The sequence below is a fragment of the Magallana gigas genome, chromosome 6, assembly GCF_963853765.1.
Source record: "Magallana gigas chromosome 6, xbMagGiga1.1, whole genome shotgun sequence".
Classification (NCBI taxonomy): domain Eukaryota; kingdom Metazoa; phylum Mollusca; class Bivalvia; order Ostreida; family Ostreidae; genus Magallana; species Magallana gigas.
Window position 1 is genome coordinate 20,716,517 of NC_088858.1, and position 27,569 is coordinate 20,744,085.

At 33.7% G+C, this 27,569-nt stretch overlaps 1 protein-coding gene across 3 annotated transcripts in view; it reads left to right on the forward strand.

Annotated features, from left to right (window-relative positions):
* The window catches only part of LOC105346911 (ankycorbin), a 28,847-nt gene extending 1,503 nt beyond the window's left edge, over positions 1-27,344 (forward strand). The window contains exons 2-23 of one of the 3 annotated variants that reach the window (XM_011455684.4): positions 3,240-3,346; positions 5,637-5,767; positions 7,375-7,463; positions 9,898-9,962; positions 10,525-10,653; positions 11,407-11,513; positions 11,921-12,015; positions 12,571-12,675; positions 12,890-12,963; positions 13,599-13,685; positions 14,474-14,569; positions 15,389-15,403; positions 16,693-16,818; positions 17,383-17,418; positions 17,664-17,747; positions 18,040-18,115; positions 18,287-18,384; positions 19,863-20,012; positions 20,796-20,867; positions 21,095-22,141; positions 24,043-24,108; positions 25,386-27,344. In XM_011455684.4, coding sequence (XP_011453986.3) covers positions 3,275-3,346; positions 5,637-5,767; positions 7,375-7,463; positions 9,898-9,962; positions 10,525-10,653; positions 11,407-11,513; positions 11,921-12,015; positions 12,571-12,675; positions 12,890-12,963; positions 13,599-13,685; positions 14,474-14,569; positions 15,389-15,403; positions 16,693-16,818; positions 17,383-17,418; positions 17,664-17,747; positions 18,040-18,115; positions 18,287-18,384; positions 19,863-20,012; positions 20,796-20,867; positions 21,095-22,141; positions 24,043-24,108; positions 25,386-25,460 — 2,895 coding nt within the window. In that variant the 5' untranslated portion in view covers positions 3,240-3,274 and the 3' untranslated portion in view covers positions 25,461-27,344. The remainder of the gene's footprint in view (positions 1-3,239; positions 3,347-5,636; positions 5,768-7,374; positions 7,464-9,897; positions 9,963-10,524; positions 10,654-11,406; positions 11,514-11,920; positions 12,016-12,570; positions 12,676-12,889; positions 12,964-13,598; positions 13,686-14,473; positions 14,570-15,388; positions 15,404-16,692; positions 16,819-17,382; positions 17,419-17,663; positions 17,748-18,039; positions 18,116-18,286; positions 18,385-19,862; positions 20,013-20,795; positions 20,868-21,094; positions 22,142-24,042; positions 24,109-25,385) is intronic. The other 2 variants (XM_011455686.4, XM_011455687.4) reach the window with 2 other exon arrangements.
* Positions 27,345-27,569: the final 225 nt, after the last annotated feature.

A 27,569-nucleotide genomic window follows, 5' to 3' on the forward strand; every position in this document is an offset into this window, starting at 1 on the left:
GGTAAATAGTTTAAGGAGAAAGAGAAAAAAACCCGAATTGCCAATTTTTGCTCTGGCCATAAAGTTTAAAAAGGGGCACCACATTTACGAATTACGAATAAAAATAATGTGAACATCAATTCAAGTAATGACTTAATACAGACATTGCTATTACTGTTGTGCACTTGGCGTCATATGTATCAGAAAAAGATGGCAAATGCAGAAAGTTGGATGCACAAGAACTTGTTTGAAATTTATCAGTGTCGGTATAAATGTCACATGCAATATTTACCCAGTCCTTAGATATAGGTAATTAATTCTTAAATGTCTAAGCTTCATTCCCATTTCTTTCATTGTTTTTCAAGATAACACCAACACACAAAATGGAAATAAAAATTCCTGAAGATGGGATGAAACCAGAGCTGTTTTTTTTTTTTTTGCAATGGAAAATGGTGTTTCTTTTATGCCTTTCTCTCTTCCTTTGAAATCTCCTTGCAGCAGTAAATCTATTGACATTTCTTCCAGAGATAAGTCTAATAAATATTGACGCATGTACCTGTGCTGATGGCACAACGATTATTTACCTGTGGTAATATCTTCGTACTATTTCTCACCTGACCAGTGAATCTCCCTTAATTGTTGTACTTCATGTGTCGACCACATCTTGGGGCTATTTGTCCCACATTCCAGTCTGGTGTCAGTATTTTTTTTTTCCACTTCTTGATCTCTTCGATTTGTTCGATTGACTATTTTTGTGCTTAATTTATTTTGAACAGTTCAGCAAACATAAACCTTTTGCTTTTTTCTCCCCTTTATGGACTTGTGTTCAATGCTTTCATTGTGATTTCAAAAAGATACTTGTGTGAAGAAGTTTTTTAGGACCCTTACAGAGAAAAATCACTAAAAGGTAAGGGAGCTAGTATATGAACTTTGCATTGATGAATCAAGATTATTTTTACGTAGGTATGTTAATTCTAGTTCATTTTACTAGTTTTTTATGAGCTGATCTGATTAGTTTGGGGGGGAAAAATATGCATGTGATAAAAATTCTTAGCTAAATAGGCAAATTAATTATATTTATATATGTATCATCAGTAGAGATAAGTTAACAGTCACAGTCTCGTGGAGTTATTGTATGCATAAGATTATATAATTTATATTTGGACAAAAAAGCTTGTCATGTAAAATGAGGAAATTTTCCATCTAGTATCCCTTATAATATATGGCAGCTATAGTGCTAAACTCTTATAAAAATCACCTGATAATATTTGTATGACTTAATGTGTATTGATATGGTAATATCAATCTAATTTATTAGAAAATATGAACAATTCTAAGAATATATATAAGCGTAAAGTGCACAGTTCTTTTCTCACCATGCAGCAAGCTTTCTCTGAATGAAATAGTTCTGTAATCCCCCACCGTTTCACGAGAGACTATACATCAAGATAATGTCACCATAAAAGCAGTGGAGACATGCAATAATGCAGTGGTGCATTAATATTGCACGCTATGCATAGCAGAGGGTTTGATGCATAGTCCTGGCACTCAAAGGGGGTTTATGGTTGCAAAATGGATTGTTAGGTAAATGATCATGATTAACATATTCAAATGTAATATGAGAAATAAGATTAGATCTTTGTTTTTCACATAATTTTGTAAGCTTTAGATTATAATTGCAGGCATATTTCAAAGTGCTGCACTTCTGCACACTTTGGATATCATTAGTATTGAAATTTTTAAAAATTCAAACACTGATTAAGAAATTCTATCCTTCCTGTGGCTTTCAAGTTCAGTGTTGCACAGTAATTTAGGAGGCAAAAAAGTGGTCAGGCACATGGGTGGTAGGTTTAAACCTGTCAAGCATTCATCGTAGATACAGCTTTATTGACATTTTTGTGGAATATATGATACAGAAGTGTTAGATAGTGCAGTTGGGAATCATATGACACATTTTGCATGATTTCATGACCCTATCTGATGATGATCATGCTAGTCATATTTAAAACCCCTTCATGTAATATAGTACCGGAACACATTGGCAAACATGAATGATTGGAAAATTCATTACTTCATCAAGCTTACCTCCAACCTCTAAACTTCAAAGCAGGGTCCGAGGTTTAACCTACCCCAAAACGCCTTCCCAGGGCTTCACCCTCCCCTCCCTTCACTTGTTCTTCTCATCTTTACCTCAACATTTTGTTAGAAATAGAATCTCGAAGTGTATTGAAATTATGGTATAATTTAAAAATAATTCTGTATAGCCTGATATTGTAGTCATTGACATTCTTTTGTTGTAAGGTTCTGCACAAATATAAAAAAAAAACTTTTTACAATGATATATGAGGAATGGCAGTTAGTGTAATTTATGAGATTGCTGACATTCTTAAGATAAAGTTTAGGCACCATTGGACCACAAAACTGACCGAGGGGGTTATTTCTGTGATGGGACGAAGTGACATTTTCACATGTTAATAAAACAAATCAACAGTGCTCAATCATGACAAAAATGTCTGTTGACCAACAATGTCCTCTTTGTAGATGATTGGTGGTTAAAACTCTTGGCAGTAATATTGGTCAATTCCCATTATTTGTGCTTGGATGAGTGTAGATTTTTACACACGAGTCTAATCATCCGTTGTCTTTGAAAACCTGAAGTACTGGCATGGCATTCCATTCAGGCGACTTTTGTAAGATTAAAAAGAGAACAAATGAAGAATAAGAATATGGTTTGAATTATTCATGATGTGCATTTTTGACCTTGAGTAATACAACGAGGACACAATCCATGAGAAAATAAAGGACTTTTGTGCACAAATACATTTAATGATGCGATACACAAGTTCTAGTCACTACGGTATGACAGTAATTATCAGAAAAACATTGTCAGAAATGAAAGGGACACTTGTATTCTAGCGGTACTAACAGGCCAGAGATGTTCATGTATGTTAGCGGTAGAGTTATTGTCAATGTTGATATGGTCAGAAAGTCAGTCAACAAGTTTTAAAGTTACGGTACTTCATTATTCTTGATGCTTATAATTTCCATGATTTATCACAGAAATACCAACACCTGGTTTGTCTGCTTGAATGTCACTTGCTATTTCAAGGGGAAAAGTGGTTAATTAGGGCTAGCTACTATTATGATACATGCTGTCATATGGTACATAAGTTTAGCCAACTTATTCTAAATTGTTTATGTGATGCAAGATATCAAAATGAAGTCAAATTAATAGTGTCAATTTGCCTTTTCTTTTGTAGATGTGAAAAAAATGTGATTTCCTAAGCACCAAGACATGTCGAAATTAATTGCAAAGAACAAGAGCAAAAAGCTTGGCCTGTTCAAGTTTCGGAAAAGTACAACTGATGTAAGTATTGATGCTGATTTTTTATCATTCAAAGTGCCGCAATCTTGAATAAAATTTACTTTAGAGGAACAAACTTTAAGGTTGTTAATAGAGGAAAATGGTTGTAAACTTGTTAGAGTTCAAAAAGGAAGAGAAAACAAAATTTCCCTGGTCTTATCACAGATAAATAAATAAACAATTAACTAAGGTCTAGGATTATTTGCATTTTTTTCAGCTTAGAGCACCTTGTCCCAAGCTCATTTTCTGACTAAAATCATGCACATACTGTTATCATGAAATTGGACATGGGGAAAGATAATTTTCCGATCAAATTACATGTACTTGAAATTAAAGCTAGGATGTCTCATAACTTAATTATTCATTTATTCTTATCTATTTTGATGAAAAGAAAATGAAAGTTTTTTTTTGTTAAATTCTCTAGTATTGAGTTCCGCTATAATATTTCAAGATCTCTGAACCGGGTTTTTCATGTTGCGCGACTAATTAAAGTTTGATTATCCGCAGCATGGGTTCTTGTCGTAGATCAAACACAGCTCAAATGCAGTAATGAAGAAACGGATAAAAAAGTGATATATCCCCACATAACCATTAGGTTTCTATCTGGCTGTTGATGGGGAAATCAGCAAGGGGTGCACAAACAAAGAAATAACTCATTGAATTGGAGGCTCTGCATAGATCATTAGGTTGTTAAGAAATGAGAGGAGTTGTAAATAAGGGGTAGGAGATATTCGTAGTTTCTGTCTTTGCCTTATCATGGTGATGATGGACTTTAATAAATAAATCTTAAAATTTCTTTAATCAAGTTGTTATCATCTTCAAAGAACTAATATGCAAAAAAAAAATTCAGGATATAAAAGCTATGAAATCCAGCATTAGAAGTTTATATCTATATCAAGTCATTTTTAACAAAAATCTAATTTAAAAAAAAAAAAAAATTATCGGTATGTACAAGTACCAGTAAATACATTTTTTTGATTTGCATGTTTTGTCTATGAATTTCCATAATTACTAAGATGAGCATTATAGCTTATCCTAAACCAGCATTAACTAAACCTGCTTTGAAATTGATTGTGTTTGGTGTGAAGAGGGAACAAATGTACATAAAGTGTTAGACTATGGAAAGATTTATGTTCAGTTCATGTACATTTATATTTCATTTCTTTATGCTAGCTATCATTGATACAAGTATTCCACTTTCAAAAGGTACAAACTCAATCATTGAATTGTGGAGGGTAGGCACATTTATAGAGACAAGGTATTATTGTAATAATAATGCAGAAGATCTGATGTTCTGCGTAATTTTTTGTATGGAAATGCATATATATTTTCTCAGCAAAATGGGGAAGTGTCAAGATGATACTAGCTATCTGCCGTCTGATAGATATATCTAATACTGTAATCTTCCTGTGTCATGATGCGTGTTCAGGTTTCAGGGAGGGAGCATTCACTGGCACAGCTTTTCTGTTACATTTAGATGAAATGACATTAATATATTGCATATATATGTAATATGTGTAAGCAGCAATCAGGAACATTGCACTCAATAAAGATAAGGGGATGGGTTAATAACAATTCCATAACACTGAATGATTATCTCTGTGGAAATGCCCTGGTACACTTATTTACTATTATATTGGGTCAATAAATTCAGCATATGCAAGAAAGTTTTGGATAGATTCAATTTTTTCCCCATAAATGCACTGCATGCAGTTTTTCCCGTGTAAGAGCAAATTTTGCTGGATGCCCTGTAGTATGTTAGGGATGCTAGTGCAAGGTAATTATCACTTAACAATGGCAGGAAGTAGCAAGTTGTAAGGATGGAGATAATGGCGAGGATAAAAAAGATAGCGCTTTATCAGATAAGTCCCGTGTTTTATGGAGGGTGTGCATGTGCTTATGCCAGTAAGACATTTTGCTTATCACAAACAACTTCCTCCAAAACCAAACATTTCCATGGGGGAATATAACAGCTAATACCTTCACAAGACTGTTTTAAAGGTTGAATTCATATTTTCCCATCAAATTTCCACCGTGATATAGATTTTATTGGGAAAAAAAGCTCTTTTTTTTTAAAGCTCTGAGAGAAAGCTTTAACAGCTGTACATAGAAAAGATGAAGATATAGGTGTCAATATATCTTTGTTGTTGGCCCTGGCACTGGTTGCATGATTAAAAAACATATTTCATAACCACTTGACACGAGAACAAATGGACATGTTTTCTCTCTAGTTGTCTTTCTCCTCATCTTCTGCTGCCGCTGCATTGCTGACAATTACGTTTTATATTTCTAGCTATCCGAGTGGAACAAGAATGATGAGAAGCTACTGAAGGCCATTGAAATAGGGGATGTAGACAAGGTCCAGTCCCTGCTACAAAAGAAGACCCTGGTCCCCACCAAACTTGGACCCCGGGGACTGTCTGTGTGAGTCATATCTAGCTGTTCACTGCAGTAAAAGACAACTTTATACTGTAGTATATTTCAACAAGTTTATTAGAATGTATCGGTATTATTGGGGAATGAAAAGAGGTGGTAGTGAAATTTTCATTGAAAGTACATGTATATATTTTGATAACATTTTAGAGCAATGGTTAATGATTTTTTTATTAGATAATATCTAATAAAAAAATCATATACAGGTACATTTATGTTAAATGAAAGTTCAAAAATTGTGCAAGCCAGTAACACATCTGCAATTTTGTTGAAATTATAGTTATTTTAATGTCAAATGTAGGTTTTCAAAGTTATTGACACACACAGAGTACGCTAACCTAGCTTACAAAGAAATGTTATGTGCACTATATACTATCAAGGAATGTATGAACTTTTTATTACCCTTCATGTTTACACTTCCAAGATAATCAGTGTCGGTGTGTGTGTTTTGTTTTGTTTCTTTTTTTTATCAACTGGTCAAGTAGGAATACCCCCTTAAACATATCCACTGATTGGAAACCAAGTAAATTCCAAACAGATTTGTGCCTTGTGTGTCCCATTAAATGAGAAACCTGGTGAGAGAAATAAACAAACATCCTGACCCCTGGGTCATCTGTTTTGTGTTAGTGGGGACCCAGAAACATGGAGATGTAAGCATCTGGGTTCATGCTCAAGCAGGGAATGTGAAATTGGTACATTTAATTATGGGCTTGTTGATGAAAACAGGGCCTAGTGTTTGTGCGGTGGCTTAGGGAAAAGAGGGGGTCAAACGGTGTTGTCTGACAATTTAGATTATTATGTTGCTATCAGGCATTTCACAGAATCTTGGCTCCTTTTGCAAAATGGTGTCTTGCTCCCCCTGCAATAAAAAATACACAAAAAAGCCATTTCAAACCATGTGCCACACAATGAGATGAAATGTTTAGTTTGAAGGGAATATTTTTGTCCGTGTTGGAGAAACGAAAGCGAGAGCGACATTGGTATGGAATTTGTAGGGAGCAGCCAGTAGACTTGTGTGGGTCACTGCCTTGAATCCCCAGTGTGAGGTTGAGTATGATCGACTTTAGTACACAGACATCTCATTCATCATGACCCTCAAAATCCCCCCAATTATGACATAAAACCAGCATATCATCACCTGTTTCCTACTCTTCAGTGTACAACGACTACAGCCTCGTGATAACGGTGCTCTGCTTCTGTGACGCCACTTGATGTCTTGTTGAACTGATAGATAGAGATTTTTAGAAGAGTTTTATGACCCGAATAAATATCTGAATCATTTTTCATATCCCAGCTGGTGTTTGTATTGCATTCTTTAGGAAAATGAATATGACCTGATATCTTTTGGTGGTTGAATATTTTATGAGATTTGCGACCCTCGAAATCGGAATCGTCTGATGGTGGGCTCCCGCCTGCCAAATCTTGTCATCAGATATTGACATTCAATGGCCAAAACATAAATATAATATCCTGATGAATTAAAAAAGAAAGGTCTTATGGTCGGGGTACTGTTGTTTTTCTGGATTTCAATGAAGCTATAAATGTGAGAAATTTTGATGAGTCTGTTTGATGTTTGAGTTTTTATTATGTTTTGACAGATTCCATGTTGCCTGTGCCTCGGGACAGATAAAGATTGTAGACCAGTTACTACAGTATGGAGCGGAACCCAATGTACTCACTATTCAAGGTAATTACCAGGGGCTGGTGTCTTTCAATAGTACTTTGACACATGAGCATGCAGTACTGGTACTTAAAGCAATGATATAGAAAAATCAACAGATTCTTCTTTTGCCTGTTGATGATTATGACGATCGAAGAAACAAGCACAATATTCATACTGAAATGGAAACCTAACAATGCCCAGTGACCAGTTCAGTGGAAATCATTCACCTGACTGGAGTCATTATAGCACGTTACCGAAGCTAACATTGACTTTTTCTAATCACACAAAGACTTAGTTAGTTTTGAGTTCATTCCTGTTTTGTTTGTCAGAATTGGATCACCCAGTTTTCCTTCCATCAGAATCAGAGATCAAATCTTGGCTTTCATTAATAACACTGCTGGAGAAAAAGTTTCAAGTTTTAATCTGATTTGCTTATCTCATTTTTATAAAGTTTGATATAATTCTTCTGAAAAATCACTATATGTTATTCAAAATTATAGTTGAAGAGTTGTTTTTCTATTTATATATATACAAGTAACAAAAGTGCACAAGTTTTAAATGAATAAGGGCTTAACAACATGCTTTACTGAATATGAATGGCCAATTGGTAGTAAATTTTTCTCATGGGCTTTAATTCAAATTAAAAGGAGTTACTTTGTTGTGTGTTCAAGGCAGTTGTGTAAAAAATAGAGAGCAGAACTCAAAATCAATAGATAGTTGAAACGAATTTCATGTTTGCTTTAAATTTTGTGTGTATTTCCCTAGCCACCTGCAGCGTAAATTTCCTACTATAGTTGCAGGCTACGTGAATTTGATCCAACTAAGTTTCTACTTTTCATGTTCAGATCAGGTGTTTAATCTCTGGAAATGTTTGAAATATGAATTTATCACTGTCATTCCAACAATGCCTGATTAGATCAACTTTTTCATGCTTTTAGTTTTCAAATGTTAGTTCCATTCCACAAGACCGATAAGTGCTCGCTTTTTATCTGGAGAATTAAATTCCCCTTAATGACTTTGAAAAAAAAATGGCATGTTATTAGGATAGATACACATATATCTTAATTCAAATTTAATGAGATTTCGCTATCTCAAGCATAAGAATGTAGGTTTTTGATGCCAGGTTTAAAAAGATTTCATTCGTATACTGCGTGGCCTGTGTTTGTTAATGTGTGAATAAGTGTCTTGTTAGGTCAAGGAAAATGATAATACATTTAAAGAGTTATTATTTTCCAAAGAAAGATAAAGACCCAAGGATTTCTGTCAAACATCAAATTCCTCTGAACACTTTATTGTCGCGGAATTTTAAACTTCGACGGTGCAGATTATCATATCTATCATAATTATGGAGTCAAAGGATTTAAAAAATAATGCAAAGTAGATATTTAAGGTATTTACTTGATAAGTTGACGATCAACACAAAAAATGCAAATGACATAAATATGGTCTGCCACAGTGCGGAAAGCAGTTTTTTTATGTAGATTATCCTTAGTCCCCTGTCTTCCGGCAATGTTATACTTGACTTGTCTACAATGGTCCTAGTTCATCAAAACAACTGAAAATCAATGTTTCCACCATTTGGCTCAGAAGCTGAGGATCTACAAAATATTTATTTACGACAATTTCCATTAGAGGTGGCCTACTTGACAAGACCAGATAATGTGGCAGCGCAATTTTGGAGTAACTTGGTCATGGGCCGAGTACAATGAGTGCGGAATCAAGAAAAATTGTGTCGATTTAACAAGCAAATGTGTTTTCGTTAATGGTGTTTTTTGATAAAACAATGTAGTTTTTGTAATCCCTGCAATTTTTTAATCGTAAAATGGTTGAGAAAAGATTGTATGAGTGTTTTTTTAACATGATTCCAGTGCAGTAGATATAGTTGGTTTCTGAAGTTAGAACTTGATAACATGTATTACCACCGGTTTTTTCCCTTTAGTATTTATAGTCATATATTTTGAAATTATGTCATCTAACTTTTAATTAAATACTGGGGTTTTACCAATGTTTGTGAATACCGGTACCTATTTTCGTGTATTATGTTGTTCAGTTGATCAACAAATTGATCATTAACCATTCATATAAACACAAAGTTTTCATATCCTTGAAATAGTGATTTTCACATAATCCATGAATTCAAAATTGATGCCAACAAATATTAAGGTATTATAGTATGTATATCTATAGATTTATAGAGGACGACTTTTATGGGATCAGAAAATAAAGTTGTTATACAGATCATTCAAATTAAACAACTGAACAATAAATAACTAGAAAAAAAGGATGGCTTTTCAATTTTCATAGCTTTTATGATATATGAGAGATAGGCTTTGGGCCATGCACTGCCTGTACTCTGATAAGTAAAATTGTCCACAGATAATGAAACTGTGACATCCGTGTGTCTGCATCAGTCGATCATCAACATTTTTTTTATCCTACTTGTTCTCTGTTTGTACAGGTTGCACTGCCCTCCAGCTTGCTGCCAGCAATGGGTGGCCCCAGGTGGTCCACAAACTGGTCCAGGTGAGTGAATTACCATGACCAACACCTCCCAGAGCTGTACAGATGTATACGCACCTTACAGGTGTACGCACCTTACAGATAAATGCACCCAACAGATATATGCCCCTTACATCTGTATATATGCACCTTACCGTAATTATAGATGTATATGTACCTAACAAATGTATGCACATCTTATTTATGACATAATGTTTAAACTTAAATTAGGATGTGTGTTTAAAGAACAAATATTGATTCTAATTACCGGTAGTGCTAGCAATTTTATTTTAAGATGTACAAATGATGTGCCCCTCTTTTCCATCTCAGTAAAATTGACCCCAATTCCAATATTCTTGTCCATAGTAGAAATAAATTTTCGCACATATATTCACAGTGCTGTTTAGGATCACTTTAAATTAATTTGCCCTCATTTATTCAACCATAAGCAGAATCAAAATAAAATTAGTTTTACTACAGTCAAATCTTAATTGTTATCTCAAGCTCCATGGGACTGAAAGAAAATTCTGTGTTATTCCTGTTTGAAATATCTGAGTTTGAATGAGTTTATTTTGTGTCATTTCAGATTGGAGCGGTTGTGGACCACAAGGATGGTAATAACCTGACGGCGCTCCACCACGCCTGTATGGACGCCAAGTACGAGTGTGTCCAGGTCCTGCTCCGAAGCGGCGCCGACATCAACATCAAGGACAAGGTCAGATCTATTTGTGTTCTTAGCTTTGAGGTCAAGGTCACATGTTATCCACATGGAAACTTAACATCATGGTCAAAACTCTCTCTATAAACTCTATTATTGCCAATTTCAAGGTCACCATGATTTTTTTGTCAATATTATTCATTACATTTTTGGAGCCAGCTAATTAAACTAATATGATTACCTGGAAAAAGTCTAACAGAATCTAAATACAGAAAAAATTAAGCATCAATTATGCATCAAAATGCATGATGATGATTTAAAAAGTTTGTATTCAAGATACAGGATATTGTGTTTCTTTAAGAAATGACATTTGATACATAAGTCATTTTGAGGGGTGTGAATAAATTCTTTCAGTTTATGTAGTGTAAATTATCTCCAAAAGGATATTTCATATTTTAATTTCATTATTCACAAGACAGATGTGTGATAGCACAGTTAACAGTGATGATTTTTTTCTCTAAATTGTAGTTACTCTCTTAAGAAAAGATGATATTTTTGACATGTTTACAAGTTTTGATTTTAAAATTCTGGAAAATACATTTCAAATATTTGCTTAAGAATTTATAATTAGAATATATTTTAAGATTTTTAATAATTAGTATTTATGAAGATAATTAAAATTCTGAGCAATATTTTTTTTTATGACATTTCTGAAAATCTCCATAAATTTTCTCTAACACTGGGAAATATTCTTTATGATCTATGGTTATTGTTATGACCATTTATCCATGATCCCTGATTATCTTTCAGACGGGGAAGACCTGCCTCTTCTATGCTGCACACTGTGGAGATTTCAACATTTGTAAGGAGCTCCTGGACAAAGGAGCAGACGTCAACACTTTTGACAATCATAAAGTGTAAGTTCTCTCTCTCTCTCTCTCTCTCTCTCTCGCTCTCTCTCTCATTTTTTCAGCTGATTTAACTGTTGAGAAGAAAACCTTAGAGTTCTATTTTAGTAATGAACTTTAAATGTAAATCAAAGCAATACTAGTTTTCAAGGTTATTTTGAGAAATTATAAGGTTTTGGAAATATTTTGTCTGAATTTTGAAAGAATTTATGAAGGAGAAATTCCCTAAGGCTTTTAAAATTCATACCATTAAAGCATATTACAGTTTTTAAAAGAACTCTGGTACCAGAAAATGACATAAACATTTGAATTTTTAAGTTAATATTTTTGAGGCGATATCAAAAAAAAATGTACTGATATGTACATTGTAATTTCAGTCTCTGTGGAGTCCTTATAATAATTTTCATTTTTTCTAGAACGCCTTTAATGGCTGCCGCCAAGAAAGGTCGCACAGACGTCTGCGAGTGGCTACTGAAAAAAGGAGCCGACCGAAATTTTACTGACGTTCAAGGTATTAAACAATAAACTTCCTTACCGGTACCTCATTACCCCGCTGATATCAAGTAGCTTTAGGCAAAGTACATGTACTAATATAAAGATGTTTTGTGAAAGGTCACATAGGCTCCATGATAGGTGGTGTCATTATATAATTGGGACAAGCATTTCTTTGGAATCCTAATCCTTATATTAGTTCCATAAACATAAAGATATTGATTTATCAATTTTTGAGGGGGGGGGGGGGGGGGGGGAGGTGATCAAGGGAAAAAATTGTGATATTTATTTATTTAAACTGATGTAGACAACAATGGACCAATTTGTGATTAAGTTTATGAAATGCATTTGGAAAAAATAAAAGTTTTTTTTTTTAATTGATTATTTATTAATTAAGTAGTGAGGGTTTATAATGAATTTCAGTCAGTGTTCAGCATGATGTTAACAAACCGATAAACCCAAGTTATCTCAATTAATTTTGGGAATTCAAAAGATTTATTAATTTTTTTGCATTCTTGGGATGTAGAAACATGACCCTTTAGATCATGAACTGATAATGATTTTTTTTTCCTAGGTCGGAAAGCATTGGACTATGCAATGGATGAAGGCCATAATGAGATCAAAAGAATCTTTGAAAAAGCCCCCACTAGGGCCTCTTGGGACTTACAAAATGATATTGGTAATCTGTATTACATTAATGTCATTTATAATTCTTGTTAACATTTCTTGAATATTGATACTTGTAGCTCATGGGCATTTTTTTTTATTTTTCTCCTTTGTGCACTATAAATTGACTCAAAGAAAGTCACTTTGATGAAATGAATACTGACATCCATAATCCACCAATATATCATACTTGCACTGTTGTCTAGTGGAGTAATTTTGTATTTCAGGTAAATCGAAACCAATGCAAGGGGCCGAGGGTGGATATAATGTCGTCGCAGATGAAATGGTGCACCCAGACCAGGTAATGGGAGCCCACTGCATTACATGTGTGGTCAACCGGATAAATGCATGGTCACTTTATTGAATTTGTGGTCAACTTCATAAATGCATGGCCACTTTATTAAACAGGCAGTCTTATCATTGAATATACACTACAAAACAATTATTAAATGAACGGGTTCTTAATGAAATGGGTGATGGGGTTAATTTTAATCAGACTGCCCCTCTTTCTTAGTTTATATATATACCAGCACTTAGAAGGGTACACAAAACATTTATCATAATACATGTACCTCCAAAAAAAAAAATCATTGGAACTGCAGGTGAAAAATAATGTGTAATTAAATTCATGTGAGAGTACATTATTACTTAAATATTTATTGAAATGATGCCAATTAACTACTGTAAGTGTATTATATTTACCATGTTCGATATTTGGAAGAAAAAGATTTTATAACAAGTTATCGTGGATTTGAATTAGCATATTTCTGAATGTGCTTATTCTTATAGTAATGACATTTAATGATGTACATGATCCTTATGATTTAGCTAAAGCAGCTTTTCGCGAAAAACGCTGGAAAGAATACACAGCCAAATGTGATATGTTTACAGTAAACAGAGTTTGTCATACTCAGTTTCTACCAATGTTTTTTACAGGCTGATGTGGTCGAGTTTGTACAGGAACCCTCCCCAAAACCCTCCCCCAAACTAGAACACAGGAACGTGGTCGAAGAGGAATCATCAGTGAGTTTACTACTGTAAATTCTTAATTAATTGTGAGGAATTATTATCCGCGTAAAATCGCGAGAAGCATATCTTGCAGATTTTGAAATCTCGCTATTATTTTTCGGACAGATGTAAACTATTTGGAATTGTGATAAAAATTTGGCGTTCGCGATTTTATATTCTCGCTATTTGATGCAAAACAGTTGAATTGCAGAATTAAGTACTCATATAAAATAAGGAATCTACAGTATGCAAAGAAAATTTTTAACAAAAATACATTCAATCATTACATACACACTAATCATTACTGTAAGGACACAGTTCTGCATGGTAATTGGTAACAACTGTACAAAAAAGGAGATTTAGTCAACAGATGAATGATTTGTTCTGAAATGACATGCATTGAAAGTATGGTATTAAACTGATAAGAAAATATATGCATGACTGTAGATTAAATGAAAGAGGAAACCTTTTAAGTGAAGGGGAAAAAAAAAAAAATCAATATCGAGTTTGGAATGTGCACTTGATTGTCTCCAAGATTGGTGTATGCTGGAGTTTTTATTTTTGGGCATAAGTTTTGGTAAATTAAGTTATAATCACAGTTCGAGGATAAATGAATTTAAAGCCAATGATCTTATGAATAGAATATGTACCATCAGAAATTGTACTTTAATGACCTTTTAATTTTTTTGGATCAACTCTGCAACTAAATTCAGGAAATGTTGTGTTCAATGAATATTGATGAAACCATGGTGTTTAAAAGCTTGATGTTATGATGTTATATGTAAGAGCTTGATCTGTTGTAGCTGAAGACCCTGTCAGTGGCCAGTTCTTCGACACAGAGCTCATCTGAGCAACAGCAGCAGCAACTTCAGCAACAGAGGGCAATGGAGGCCTACAAGGTACTGCATGACCACAGGGTACTGCTGGGGCTGTGGGGATAATTCACAGAATAAATGACAGTCTGTTCTGTGCAGAGTCAAATTTTAATGTAAAGTCTGTGTCAACATCCCATTTATAGCTTTGCATTTGGGGGTTGGGTGGATAATGTTGAAATCAGAAGTAGATTTGTAAAGAAGGGGCTGATTTTGTGTTTGAATGAATTTTAAAGAAAAATCTGTGTCAATGTTCATTTGTAGCTTAGCATGAGGGGGAAAATTTGGGGTTGGGGTTGTGGGCGTTAGAATAAGAACCAACAAATGGATAGAACTATATATAAAGAGATTTGTAAATCATTGGTCCACAAATATTCTTACCCAGCCCTCTTTGACATACACTTGTATTTGAAATTGTAAAGCATTTACATTGTAATCCGACTTTGAAACACCAGTAATGGCAATGAATTGTTCAGATACAGTGTGCACAGAACAGACTGGTTTGGGGGGATATTTTATTTAAAATAGTCTAATGGGAAATGGTTGTTAAAATGTAAGACAATAGTTTTGTTTGTATGTTTGTTTGGTTTTGTAGATATTTTATTGAATTTTAAAACATCATATTTTTTTTTTCATTAGTTTGTTTTTGTCTTTTTTTTTTTTTTTTGCTTTTTTTGTTTTATTTTTGTATTTGTTTGACTTTACTGTTACAATCAAGAAACTTGTTGAGAATTTCCTAAAAACTTGTTATTTACATTATGCATGTGCATTTTTTTCAGCATTTATGAAAACATAGAAACATTTTCAGTTTTTATCTTGTTTTGTGTTAATTTTCTTGTTTCAAAGGCATGTAGTACACAGGTAAGATAAGCTAGCGAATTTCTACCATCCCCCCAGATATTCTACTGGCCTGGCGTGACAGTCTGCATGGGTGCTGGCACACAATCTGTTCCCTTTCCTCACTTATCATTGGGGGTCATCTCATTGTCAGTAAAAAAAAAAAGAAGGGAACCATATATTGGTAGTTTTCATGTTCAAATTGTTTTGTGTATGTTTAGATTATTTTAGCCTTTATTTTTAATGACTTCATATGATTTCATTGCAAGGAAATCGAAAGGGCTCTTTTTATTTGCCAGATTTGTTATGATGCTCAGAAACTATGGTATTTATGCCATTAAAGAAACTGAAAAGGATTTTTTTAATACTTTTCTTTGTGAAAGTCATGTTAAGTTAGATTTTATGTACATGAATATTCTGTACTAAGGAAAAAGGTTGTGTTACACTATAGAGCTAGAAAGTAAAGATTGAGCTATTTTGATGATTTTTGTTTGCATTTAGCAATAGATTTTATAAAATCATTTTTAACATTAGGTCGATTCTTTTCACAGGGTACATTGATTTTGTCCCTTGATCTTATTTCTGAGGTGCTTAATATGATAATTTGTATTGTTCAGCAAAAGTTTATAATGCTTTAAGTTTTTAAACCAATCTTTTATTGTTTGAAAGTAGTTACTGCTAAGTAAATTAATGTACACATTTATTGCAGTAATATCCATTTTAACATGCAGATGGCGAAAATTTTGGCACTTCAATCTCATGTTTGGCTTACACTCTTTTAATATTTTCTTTCGTTTTTGATTTAGAAGTGAAAATCACAAGGACAGACTTGTTCAGTTTGTCTTATTTTGACACAGCTTAATTCTTCAGCAAAATTTGTAACTGCCCAAAAAAAAATTTATGACATTCTAATTTTTTTTTCTTTCTGAAAATAGCAATTCAGGGTGTTGTTTATTTCCTATGCTGAGACTTTTTGTGAATCATGATTTCCCTTTCCAATTACCTTATTAATTAATTTATCCATTTGTTTATTATGTGAAATGAAATTAATTCCCCTATGAAAACTCATTTGAAGAAAAAAAATCCTAAATTTAAAAAATGTTTGCTTTCAAATGCATGTACTTTTATGTTTTTAAAATATCCCTGTCCTTATTTCCTTTTTACCTACTGGTAAGTTGAATCTGAATACCCGTATTATAGCTAGCATCCTTTGTTTGTAAGTGTTATGCACTAAATCTAGACGATTCACTTTTAATACATTTTATTAATATTAAGATAATTTGATTGGAACTTCATTTAATTTTATTTTTTAGGAATTAGAAGAAGAACATGAACAACTGAATGAGGACTTAAACAAGTTAACTCTTCAGAACAGAAAGTTACAAGATGAAGTTGCTCAACTCAGAAATCAACTGGAGCAAAAGGAATCTAATATACTTGTAAGGAATTAAGGAATAAGGAATCATTCTTTAAGTATTATGAGGTGATAATTTTGGTTGGGGTGTGATCAAATCCAATGAAGTCTGAAGGGCTTTATGATAGATTTGATCACGCCCCGACCGAAATTATCACCTCATAATATTCAAAGAATGATTCCTTATTACTCATATTTATACACTTTTAAGCCATTGTACGATTAAATGTTTAATTATAAATAAGCAAACCCTGCTGGCGCCCCAATTATATGTCATTTGAAGTTATGGGTTATATAGTACAGACAAAATCGATACGTAGTGTTATCACAGGCAAACACACTGGAAAATGTAAATATTATTGGTTTTATGACCTTATCCCCTTTATAAGGGAGGTCAAATTAAATAAAGAATTTTTATCATCTGTGGGTATGAGCATCATATTTTAATTTGAATACATCAGTAAACTATCTGTTAATTACATATATTGGCTTCCCCAATGATTTATATTGTTTGTAGATTTTAAATGCATAATAAAGGAATATTTCTTAATATGAGTATAAATTGCAATGCACTTCGTTTCTTTTCTAGCCTGCAAATGATAAACTTGAGAAGATGCAAGAACAAGTAAGTTTTTTTTTAGACAATAATTTTAAGTAAATGATAAATATTTGAAATACAAATGTTCCTTTGAACAAATGCATTAATTAAAACAAAAATTTCATAAATGCTATTTGAAAATTAAAAAATTGATTGGTTTTTAGAAATGCTTTTTGATAATTTATATTTTGTGAGGAGTCAAAATCTTATTTTTTATATTATTACAAACTGTAAAGGTAATTAGAAAATGTATCTGAAATAATCGGTTGCAGATTGAAATACTTGAGGATGCATTGTCTGTAGAAAAAGAGAAGAACCAGGAATTACAGGAGAGACTCTCGGCCAATGAAAAACAGGTTAGAGCGGTGGAAATGGTAAATGTAAATGCATGTATATGATGGGGTATATCATTTTAAAACTTATTGCTGCAAATTTGATCAACTTGTTTGGGGTCAAAGCTTTCCCTGTAGATAAATCACGACCAGGAATAACTGGAGAGATTTAGTCAATAAAAAACAGCTACAAGTTGTTGAATTAGTATAGTATACCATTTGTAGATGTGTATGTGGGGAAGAGGGAAATATCATTGTGAAACATTGATGCAAGTTTGAATTGGATGGTTATGAGGATTACTTACTATTATTTCAGGGTGCTAACAAGGAAGACAGTGGAAACACAGCCGACACTTGGAATGATAATGAGGAAGAACTTTTTGACACCCTAGGTACACAGAAAAATAGGAAAAATATCAATTATCAGGATTTTTAGGACAATATTTTCCAAAAAAAATTTCAAAGAAGAAAAAAATGTATATACATGTATTATCAACTATCTTTATGTACCCAAAAATATAAGAATATTCCAAGTTGAATACTCATGTGATTTATGTTTATAGAAAGGAAACCTAAGACAGAAGACAAGCAAACAATAGCAATGCTAAGGAGCAAGATTTATACCCTTGAACAAGAACTGGAGCAGCAGAAAAACCAAAAGGTTTGTAGAGGAGTTCCAAACTGTTTGGATGATACCATTTCTCAGTGATGTTTCCTATTAGGTCTTAAATGAATAAATTTTGCTGAAAGAGGTAGGTGTCAAATAGATGAAGAGTTTTAACAGACATCTGCACCTTAAAATATGTTTACAAGATCCCCTAATATCTTATGTTGTTAATCCTGTTGTGTTTCCATATGGGGACTGCAAATACTATAAACCTACATTTATTCGCGAACAAGAAAATTTCACGAGGTCCACGAGAGCCTCATTGTCATGAAAATTTCTAGCCACGAACCAGCCCTTGTCGTATTGTAATATCAGCATGGATCTAGATGCGGCTTATTCGCGAAAATTAGTCATTGCAAAACAATTTATATCCAATAAATTACGAAGTAGTGTCGCCGCAAATAAAAGTTGGTCTACTGTACTGTTTTACTATTCTCTTCTTGGAAGTACAAGAGAGTAAACAATTGTGTTCAGAGTTTATTTTCTTCTCAACATATATGGGTTGTGAAATAATTTTAACAAAATCAAAATTTGTCCACTGAAACCATGAAATGATTGCTTTTCAGAAGACTTTGCAGAAGACATGGTGATTAGAGAAAAAAATTGGGGTATTGCATGATTGATTTTTATATTGAAAGAACACCTCTAAAACTGTTCATTTATGATGCACAAAAGTCGACGGCATGAGTTGTTTAGTTCTGATGTATTGGCATTGATGCATTCTTTGAGTTTTTGTTTCCCTCAATTTATTTCTTTCTTACTAATTTTTTATGTAAGGCTTGGATGAGATTTATTTCACTCTTTTCTCAATTGGGCATATTTTTAGAGCAAGATTGTGTTAGGTCTCTCTCTTGCTTTATAACTTAATTGGCATATAATTGTAGGGGTGGGTTATGAATATGGCTTACTACTAGGATCGAAACAACTACATGTAGTAGTAAATGAACTACGGTATAACAAAAAAATTCTAAAACCTGGCCCCCGGGACAATAAAAGTTAGACAAGCTCACCTTTGATCTCGTCTCACTTTTACAAAATGAAAAAGTAATGGAAAAAGTTAGACTGAGATCAAATGTGAGCTCGTTAAACTTTTATGGCCGCGGGTGCCTGAAGTATGAGCGATGTACCGGTAGATGAACAATAGACAGAAGTATTATATCACTGTTAATTTATTCTTTTCTGCCAGTCTACTACTACTACTAATAAGCCATCAATCATCACAGTATTTGATACTCATACCATGTACACACTTGTTATTTATTTTGCCAGTGACTGAAAGCATGGTCCAAAGGAAAAAGCATGTCAATTGACGTACCCATTGTTATTGTATTTATTACACTAACATGTTTCTTACAGAACTTATAAAAAAATTTTACACACCAGAATTTGCTGAATATCTTTTCTTTTTAACTGCTGGATGATTGAAACAAAAAGTACATTTTTTGTGAAAGGAATATTTTGAAATTTTCTAGGAAGAGGAGAAACCACAGACAAACAGCGTGAACGACTCTGTGGAGGACGAGTCTCTGGATCAGGTGTCACAGTTAAAGGTGGAGCTGGAGGAGATGCAGGAACGGGTCGACGCGCTGGAGGAGGAAAACAAGGCCCTGTCTGATCAAGTGGTCAGTCTAACACTGATATCACTCATTCTGTACAGTACCGATCAGACCCAACTTAACAGAAAGTAAACCCAGACTAAACCATGGGTGTACTTTCAGGGTTTACTCTGGATTTACTAGAGTGGACCCAGAGTAAACCTAGAGTAAACCCAAAGTAAACCCTGAGAGTAAACCCCAATCAAAAGTAGACCCCTAAGGCAGATGCTGCATGTGTATTTGGAATATACAAGGGGTGATATTACAGGCAGTAATATGATAAGATAAAACACAGGTCTGCTTCACATTTCAAAGTTTAAAGAGGACCCCAAAAGCAAACCGTGAGTAAACTCAAATAAACCCCTAGTGGACCCAAAGTAAACCCCAAGTGGACACAAATTTTCAGAAAGTAAACCCAAAAAGTAAACCCAGGGTTTAGTTGGGGTTGACTCTGGTGTTAGGTTGGGTCTGATTGGTACTTTACACTCTTATTGATGCATTATGCTGCAAGGATAGGCCAACAAAAATCATGTGTATTCTTGTTCAAATGCTGCAGCATTGCTTAATTTTATTGCCATATTAAAAAGGGGAATATATCAAGTTAGAATATGAAAATAAAGTTAATAATCTTTGCTAATCATGCAATGAAAATAAAAAACATGTCTGTTATATTAATGATTTTAAATTTTTGGTCTGAGAATCAAATAGTTAATTTTTTGGATGGGAATATTAAACAACAAAAATTTGAACCAATCTATGCTATTGAACTGTATATGTTCTGTAGTCTATGTTTTATATTGTGTGTTTTAGCTAAGTCAGCAAGCTGAAGTTTTGAAGAAGATGAGAGCAGAAGAGAACAAGAAGGAGGAGAAATTGAAAAAGGTGACTAGGCTTTGTACACAACCTAATACCTGTAACATTGGTATTGTATTAGCTTTATGTGCAGTGATGTGCCGTTTGTTTTTTAAATTGACAGTAAGTTCAGTGATAGCAAAGTTGACTTGCTTTAACGTTATGTTCCTTCAATTTCCATAGAGGAACAAAAGAGAAAGTGATGGAAGATGTTATTTTTAGTTTGTTTTAATCCAGTTACACTGTACTTATTTTAGCAGGGAATGGTAAATGGGGTTGAAGGCTTGGAAGGAAGTCCAGACACAGATGTAGTTCAAGAACTTTCGGAGGAAAACGAGAAACTGGCAGAGGAGCGTGACACCCTTAAACAGGATTTAGAAAACCTAAGAGACACATACGACAAACTAGTGCAAGCAGGGGACAACCTTCAGGATATGTATGACCAGTTGTTGATGGAGAAAGACCAGCAGTTCGAGGAGTTTGAGAAACTTATGCAAGAGAAGGAAGAAATTGTGAAGGAAAATGAGTTTCTTTTGTCAGATGGCAATGCCATGCATGATGACTTGGAGAAGCTTGTTAATGAGCTGGAAAAGCTCCAAACAAAGTTAAAGGAAGTGTCGGACGAAAAGGAGGACTTAGAGAGGAAGCTCAGTGCTACAAACGTTTCTGGGAAAGCCAGTGAGATGGCTAAAGTCATGGAAGAGAGAGACAAGCTCAAGACGGAGAATGAGGAATTACAAGCTGAGAATGAGCGTCTGAAACATGACCACGATGTGGTGTTGGAGGAAGTTCAGAACCTTCAGGAACAAAACCAGATCCTGCAGAAAGAACAGGACCAAATACAGGCAGACTTCGAGGACGCTCAGAACGAGTTTGACCAGCTCACTCAGAATCATGAAACTCTGCAGCAGGACTATAACCAGCTGGAGCAGGATTATTCTGAACTGCTCCAGGATAAGGACAAACTGGAACAGGAGTTCTTGGAAGTCCAGACAGCCAGTGTTCAAGTGGAGCAGCGTAACCCCATCTTGCAGGAGGAGAAAGAACAGTTGCAGCAAGAATATGAAATCCTGTCCTACGAGAAGGAGCAGCTAGAAATGACAATCAAGGAGCTATCCAAGAGTAATGCTCTTCTGGAGGAGGAGAATTCGAAGGTTCAGAAAGAGCTGTCCAGCACCAAGGAACGACTACAGAAAGAAACGGCAGCCAACAACCATGTGCAATCCGACCCCTCGGCAGCAGACAAAGAGAAGCAGATCAAGTCGCTCCAAGTCCAAGTCGCCCGTCTCCAACAACAACTCGCTGTAGGTTTCTAATCTCTAAGAGAGAATAATATTACTCTGAAATCCAAATCCTTTTAAGTCGTGACTGAGAGAGTCGTAGTCCTTTGACAGTTCAGGCCCCGGTGGATAATTTTTAATGTCTATGGTTGTCGAAATGATATTTATTTTATCTAGTCTTGTGTTGAGGGTGTTTTATATATAAATCGGTTCATTATTACGGTTCCAATTGTGTTCAGTGTAAGATAGAATAGTTGTGTGTGAAATGATAGCAGAGCATCAAATTGCATGTGACGGTGGACATTTCTTGCATCTGTGTACTTTCTTGCATCTTTGTGTCCCATTGTATCATGGCCCCCACACATGCTTCTGGACACTGCCAAGCTGGCTGGCTTTTTTTTTCTCTCCCATTTTTACAGGCATTCAGTGAGCCATTTTTACCACAAGGGGGCGTTCAGGTAATCCTATTTTGACTGATTGGCTGCCATTTTAATCTGGATCTTGTGTTGCGCTTCTAATGTCACCCTGCTTCAAAGATTTCTTCTCCTAACATCCTGTTTGGAGCACAGTTAATTAGGTCACTAATATCCACAGCTTTTGTTTAAGAAGAAGAAGAAAATTTTGTATATATTTATAATCATATCCAAGATTTTAGACTGAATTTTTTTTTTTTGTCAATATCGAGCTTCAGATCTCTTTATCATAAAAGTCAACAAGCAGTTAATATTGTAACATGGAAGAAACTAAATCTTTTGCATTTTTATTTTTATTTTGAATATCTCTGTTCAGTGAAGTGGCTTTAGAAGTATATTTTTTAATCATTTTTAGAACATTCTGTTATTTTTTTGTTGTTGTTTATTTGTTTGTGAGTGAGTGCATTTTCTGTTGTCTTCATCGATTTGTGGCTTTGTTTTGCACGGTTGCATTCCTGGAATGATGAAAAAAAAATGTACTTCTTAGAGGATGCATTTTTAAAATATCATCTCTTCTGTTTTCATTTGTGTAGCTATTTTATCTGCCTCAAACATTGATAAAATTTCATTCATTTAGCAGGACATTTTGTGTACATTAGCAACATTATCATAATTTGTCATGCTGCCAAAGATTAATTATATTCATTTGAACATGTTTGTTTATATTACAATATTAGTAATTTTTTGCTTCTGAACGTTTATAATGATTGGGGTTAATTAGATCTGGATAATAGGCACATTCTTAAAGTTAAAGAGTGAACAGTCAAGAGTCGCAAAGTCAAACTGTCTTTCTGGTCCCTCGTTAAGTCAGTTTTTGTGATTAATTAATATACTCTATTTACTCAGCGGTAACATCCTCTGATCAAATGTTTACCAAATTTTTCTTGGACTGTTCAGATTTGACCACTGTTTAACCCCAATTCGATCTGAACCTAGCACTTATTAAATAAGAGAAATTAGTACTAGAATTTTTGAAAACTAGTCTAGTAAAATTTACATTTAGAATCACTAAAGTAAAAAAGATTTGGATATCAGTTAAATTTGTTAAGCAGTGCAATCAGAATGTTAAAATGTCATCAAGATTTTAGGTTGACTCCTTGTCGATGTATAAACATAAATTATAAACTTGCTATAACCACTGAATACATGTACTAGTTAAGACATGAATTTAAAAAGCAGCCCGTCTTGAACTCAACTCTGATGTGTAAACTGCACATTTCACACACAAAATGTCTAATAATAATGTACAGATTATATATCTAACAGAATTTGTGTAATCATTTTTAATCAGTCCACTTCCATATCTGCTTTAAGAAAGCTGTATTCAGGAATCATTTTAGATTGATTATGTTTGATAAATTGATGAGAAATAATATCATAGTAGGTGATTAATTAACGTGTTCTTTGTTAGAGTGGTGTACCAGTAATTGATTTTGCCAATTTTTTTTTTAGGAAACTGATCGCCACCACATGGACGTCATTAACACTTACAGAACTCACCTGATCAGTGCTGTACAGGTAAGCAGACCATCGTGTAGAAACCGGTCAGGCAATATGCTAGTCATCTATCTGATTTCAGTTTTCAACTCAAACTCGCCTCTGATAGTCGTTAAAGCACCATCACCAGCCTCGTGAAGAGAAGTGGTGCAGTTTGTTTACATGTAAAAATAATGACTCCCGATCTCGATGTGAATTTAACATACCTCATTTTCCGAGATCGATAGCATGTTCCGTAGAAAGTCTGAGTCAAGTAAAGAGATGATATCAGTAGTAAATTGCATGAAGAATTTAATGGTACTAATTTTTACCACAGAATTTGCGTTTAAATAAGTTTAATCAGTCCTGAACTAGTTCATGTTCTTGTGCGCTACAAATACACAATTTTTATACAGTAGGCGGCATTGTAGCTCTGAGGTCATCCATTCGATTTTTTTCAGACCGGGAGGTACAGACCTGCAGCTACAAATTTTCAGCCTCAAAGCTGAGGTTTTACTTCAATTTTATGTATTCTGGCCCCACCGTCACCAAAATTTTCAAATCACTCAACTCAGTCCTCAACTCAAATCCTTAATAGAAAAGTGCATAAATTTGAGGTCAATATTCATACTAGAGGCTGAGTATTGACTTGAGGAAAGTTGGTGAGGCTGGGGCCTGACTTGTCGTTTAAGGATTTGAGTTGACATGCTGGTGACACAGAGCCTGTTTTTCTCTAAGAATTGTACATGATGGTGAAACTGTCCTCTTTATTTTCCAAATTGAACATCAGATTTTATCGAAGCAAAAACAAAAATGCAATAAAAATTGGGGTAAAGCAGCTAAGTTTAGAGGAACACAACTTTCTTTTCTCAAAGATATTGGTTCTTTAATTATTATACCCCCGCTTCCAGGGGGATGGTGGTAAACTGTTTTACCCTAGTATGTTTGCTGTCTGTCTGTAACAAATATCTGTCGCATTATTCTCGGCAACTATTATCGCAGATGCTTGAAATTTTGAAACAATTATTGTTTAGGCACGTTAATGGTTGGATTTATTTTTCTACCAATCAGACATCGATCATTTTGTATTTTCACATCAGAGCAGAGAGGTATCACTAGTGAGCATCATTGGAACACAGATATCTTGTTGATGAGTTTTTCAGAAAATAATGTATTTTATACACAGTTTTGTAGTAATTTCCCTCAAGGTAAATTAATTTGTTTCTGTTTGAAACAAAGTAGGAGTTAGCAAAGGAGCTTTTCCTTTTAAAGAAATTCCTGCCGAAAAAGTTAAACAATAAGTTTTATTTTGTTTTCAGGGGCACATGGACCCAGATGTCCAACAAGCTTTATACAACATCATAGAGTTGCGCAGCATGGAGGAATACTGCTGATGGAAACTAGGAGAATACTACCAAACTTAATGTACCAAACAAGATTCTCAAGTGTGACGACCAGAGGGAGCTGCGCCACTTTTTTGTGTTGGAGGGACATTAAATGGGGGAAGTGAATTATTCTCTGTTTAAAAGAGATGTTTCAACTTCGGAAATGCTTGCCATGGAAAAGTTCTTTTTTTTTTTAAATTTTAAATTTTCTAATCTCAGTTATTTTATTGATGTAAAATTTTAGAGTTTTGCAAATAGATGATTTTTTTTTCCATCATACTTCAGACTACACGAATTTTGAGTGTTATGTACTGGTATAACAATTCATTATAGAATTTTTATTGATGATCAATTTAAGAATATTTAGTTTGTTCAAGTGATGTACTATATTAGACGGGACAATCCAAGGTTGTTCAGAATCGCAATAAACTCAGGAAACTATTGCAAACTCATACTCATTCCCCCATGCTTTATATATTTTCATACACTGACCGTTTTAATACCATATTTTGTACAACAGTTTTTTATTGTATGCTTGGTTGTAAACATATACAGTAAATGGACTGAGAAGGTGATTAATTTAAGTGTTTGAAGATTTTTTAATTGGTTGTTTATATCCCAATGAAGCAAAGGTGCTGGGTTTGTTAAATATATTAATTAAGCAAGTTTTCAGTTTTATGAAAGATCCATTGAAATGTATTTTTTACACATTTGGAACAAAAGTTTATTTAGCATAATGGTGTACACTTTAAGTTCATCTAGTTCACTTTCAACATAGGGTATCGGTATGTGTTATTTTCCCTTTGGAAAAATACTAAAAAAACATCTGAAATTCAGATTAACAGAAATCTCTGCTTACTTTTATTGGGAAAATTTATGCAAATGAATTATCACTTCATTCTTTGTTTTATATATATATATGAATTGTTTAGAGTATTTGATAAGTTACAAATTGTGTCTTCCCATGTATATGTACATGTAATAAGTTTATTATCTATACCAGGATTAAGGAGGCCTTTTTATCTTTTACATACTTGTTTTGATGATAATTAATATGAATTTAAGGGTAAAAATACACCATTTTATCAGTGTTATACAGCAAAAATGAAATAATTTCATAAAAAATCAGAACAATAGTTTACTGTAACAGTGATTAAATCTGCTTTTAATTTTCATCTTGGCTGCAGCAAAAATTTGTTCCTTATTTGATTGTTGTAACTTAAAGGTAGTTTAAATTGAATTTGTTTTCTTTGTATGAACTCCACATTCCAGTTACCATGTATATGTCAATGAATTTGTCTTTCATGTATACATGGATTAACATTTTTAGATTATTATTTATGTTATTTTTTTTTAAGGGGAAAAGGGCGGGTTAAAATGACTAGCAAGTAGGCTATACAGAGAAATCATGGTTCCAGAATTGGATTGTTGAGTTGTTTTCTACTTCTTCTATAGGAATGTTTAGATTAAAGATTTCATATGCAACGAGCTTTAAGTACGAGTACTAGGAAAATGTACTGGTATTCATTGCCCTATAAACCATGCATAAAATGGCATGCACATAGATTTGATTGTTCTTGGCTGTGATAAGAGAACTGAACAAAAAAAAGGCATTCCAAATGTGTACACTAATGCTTTGAACAAATTATAACATATCAAGAGAGAGTACTTTTTCATTCCACATATTTACATTCTTGAAATGTTGGCCAGAGTCAATCAACTTGCATATGTAGCAAATTATTTGTGTGTTGGTTAATATATGTAATACTATCTATATTGCAATATAAAAGTATATTTTTACACCTAAAACTTGGTTAATGAATACATGTTTAAATTTGTATTATTTAACAATGTATGAATTTCAAAATAATCCTGAAGTAAACAGGAAAATGATATAGACTTGGTTTTTCTTTTTTTATTAGTTATCCTCTGCCTGGGTACAAACACTTTACTTTTCTGAAATTGTCGCAGGTAGTTCAGAAGGGGAAATATTAGAAACAGACAATTTTTTTTAAAGCTATAAATCTGCAACTACCCTATGTATTATATCCATGCTTATGCATATTTATGTGTGAAATGTGAATCTGAAAGATGTATAAATTTGGAAAGCTATATTTA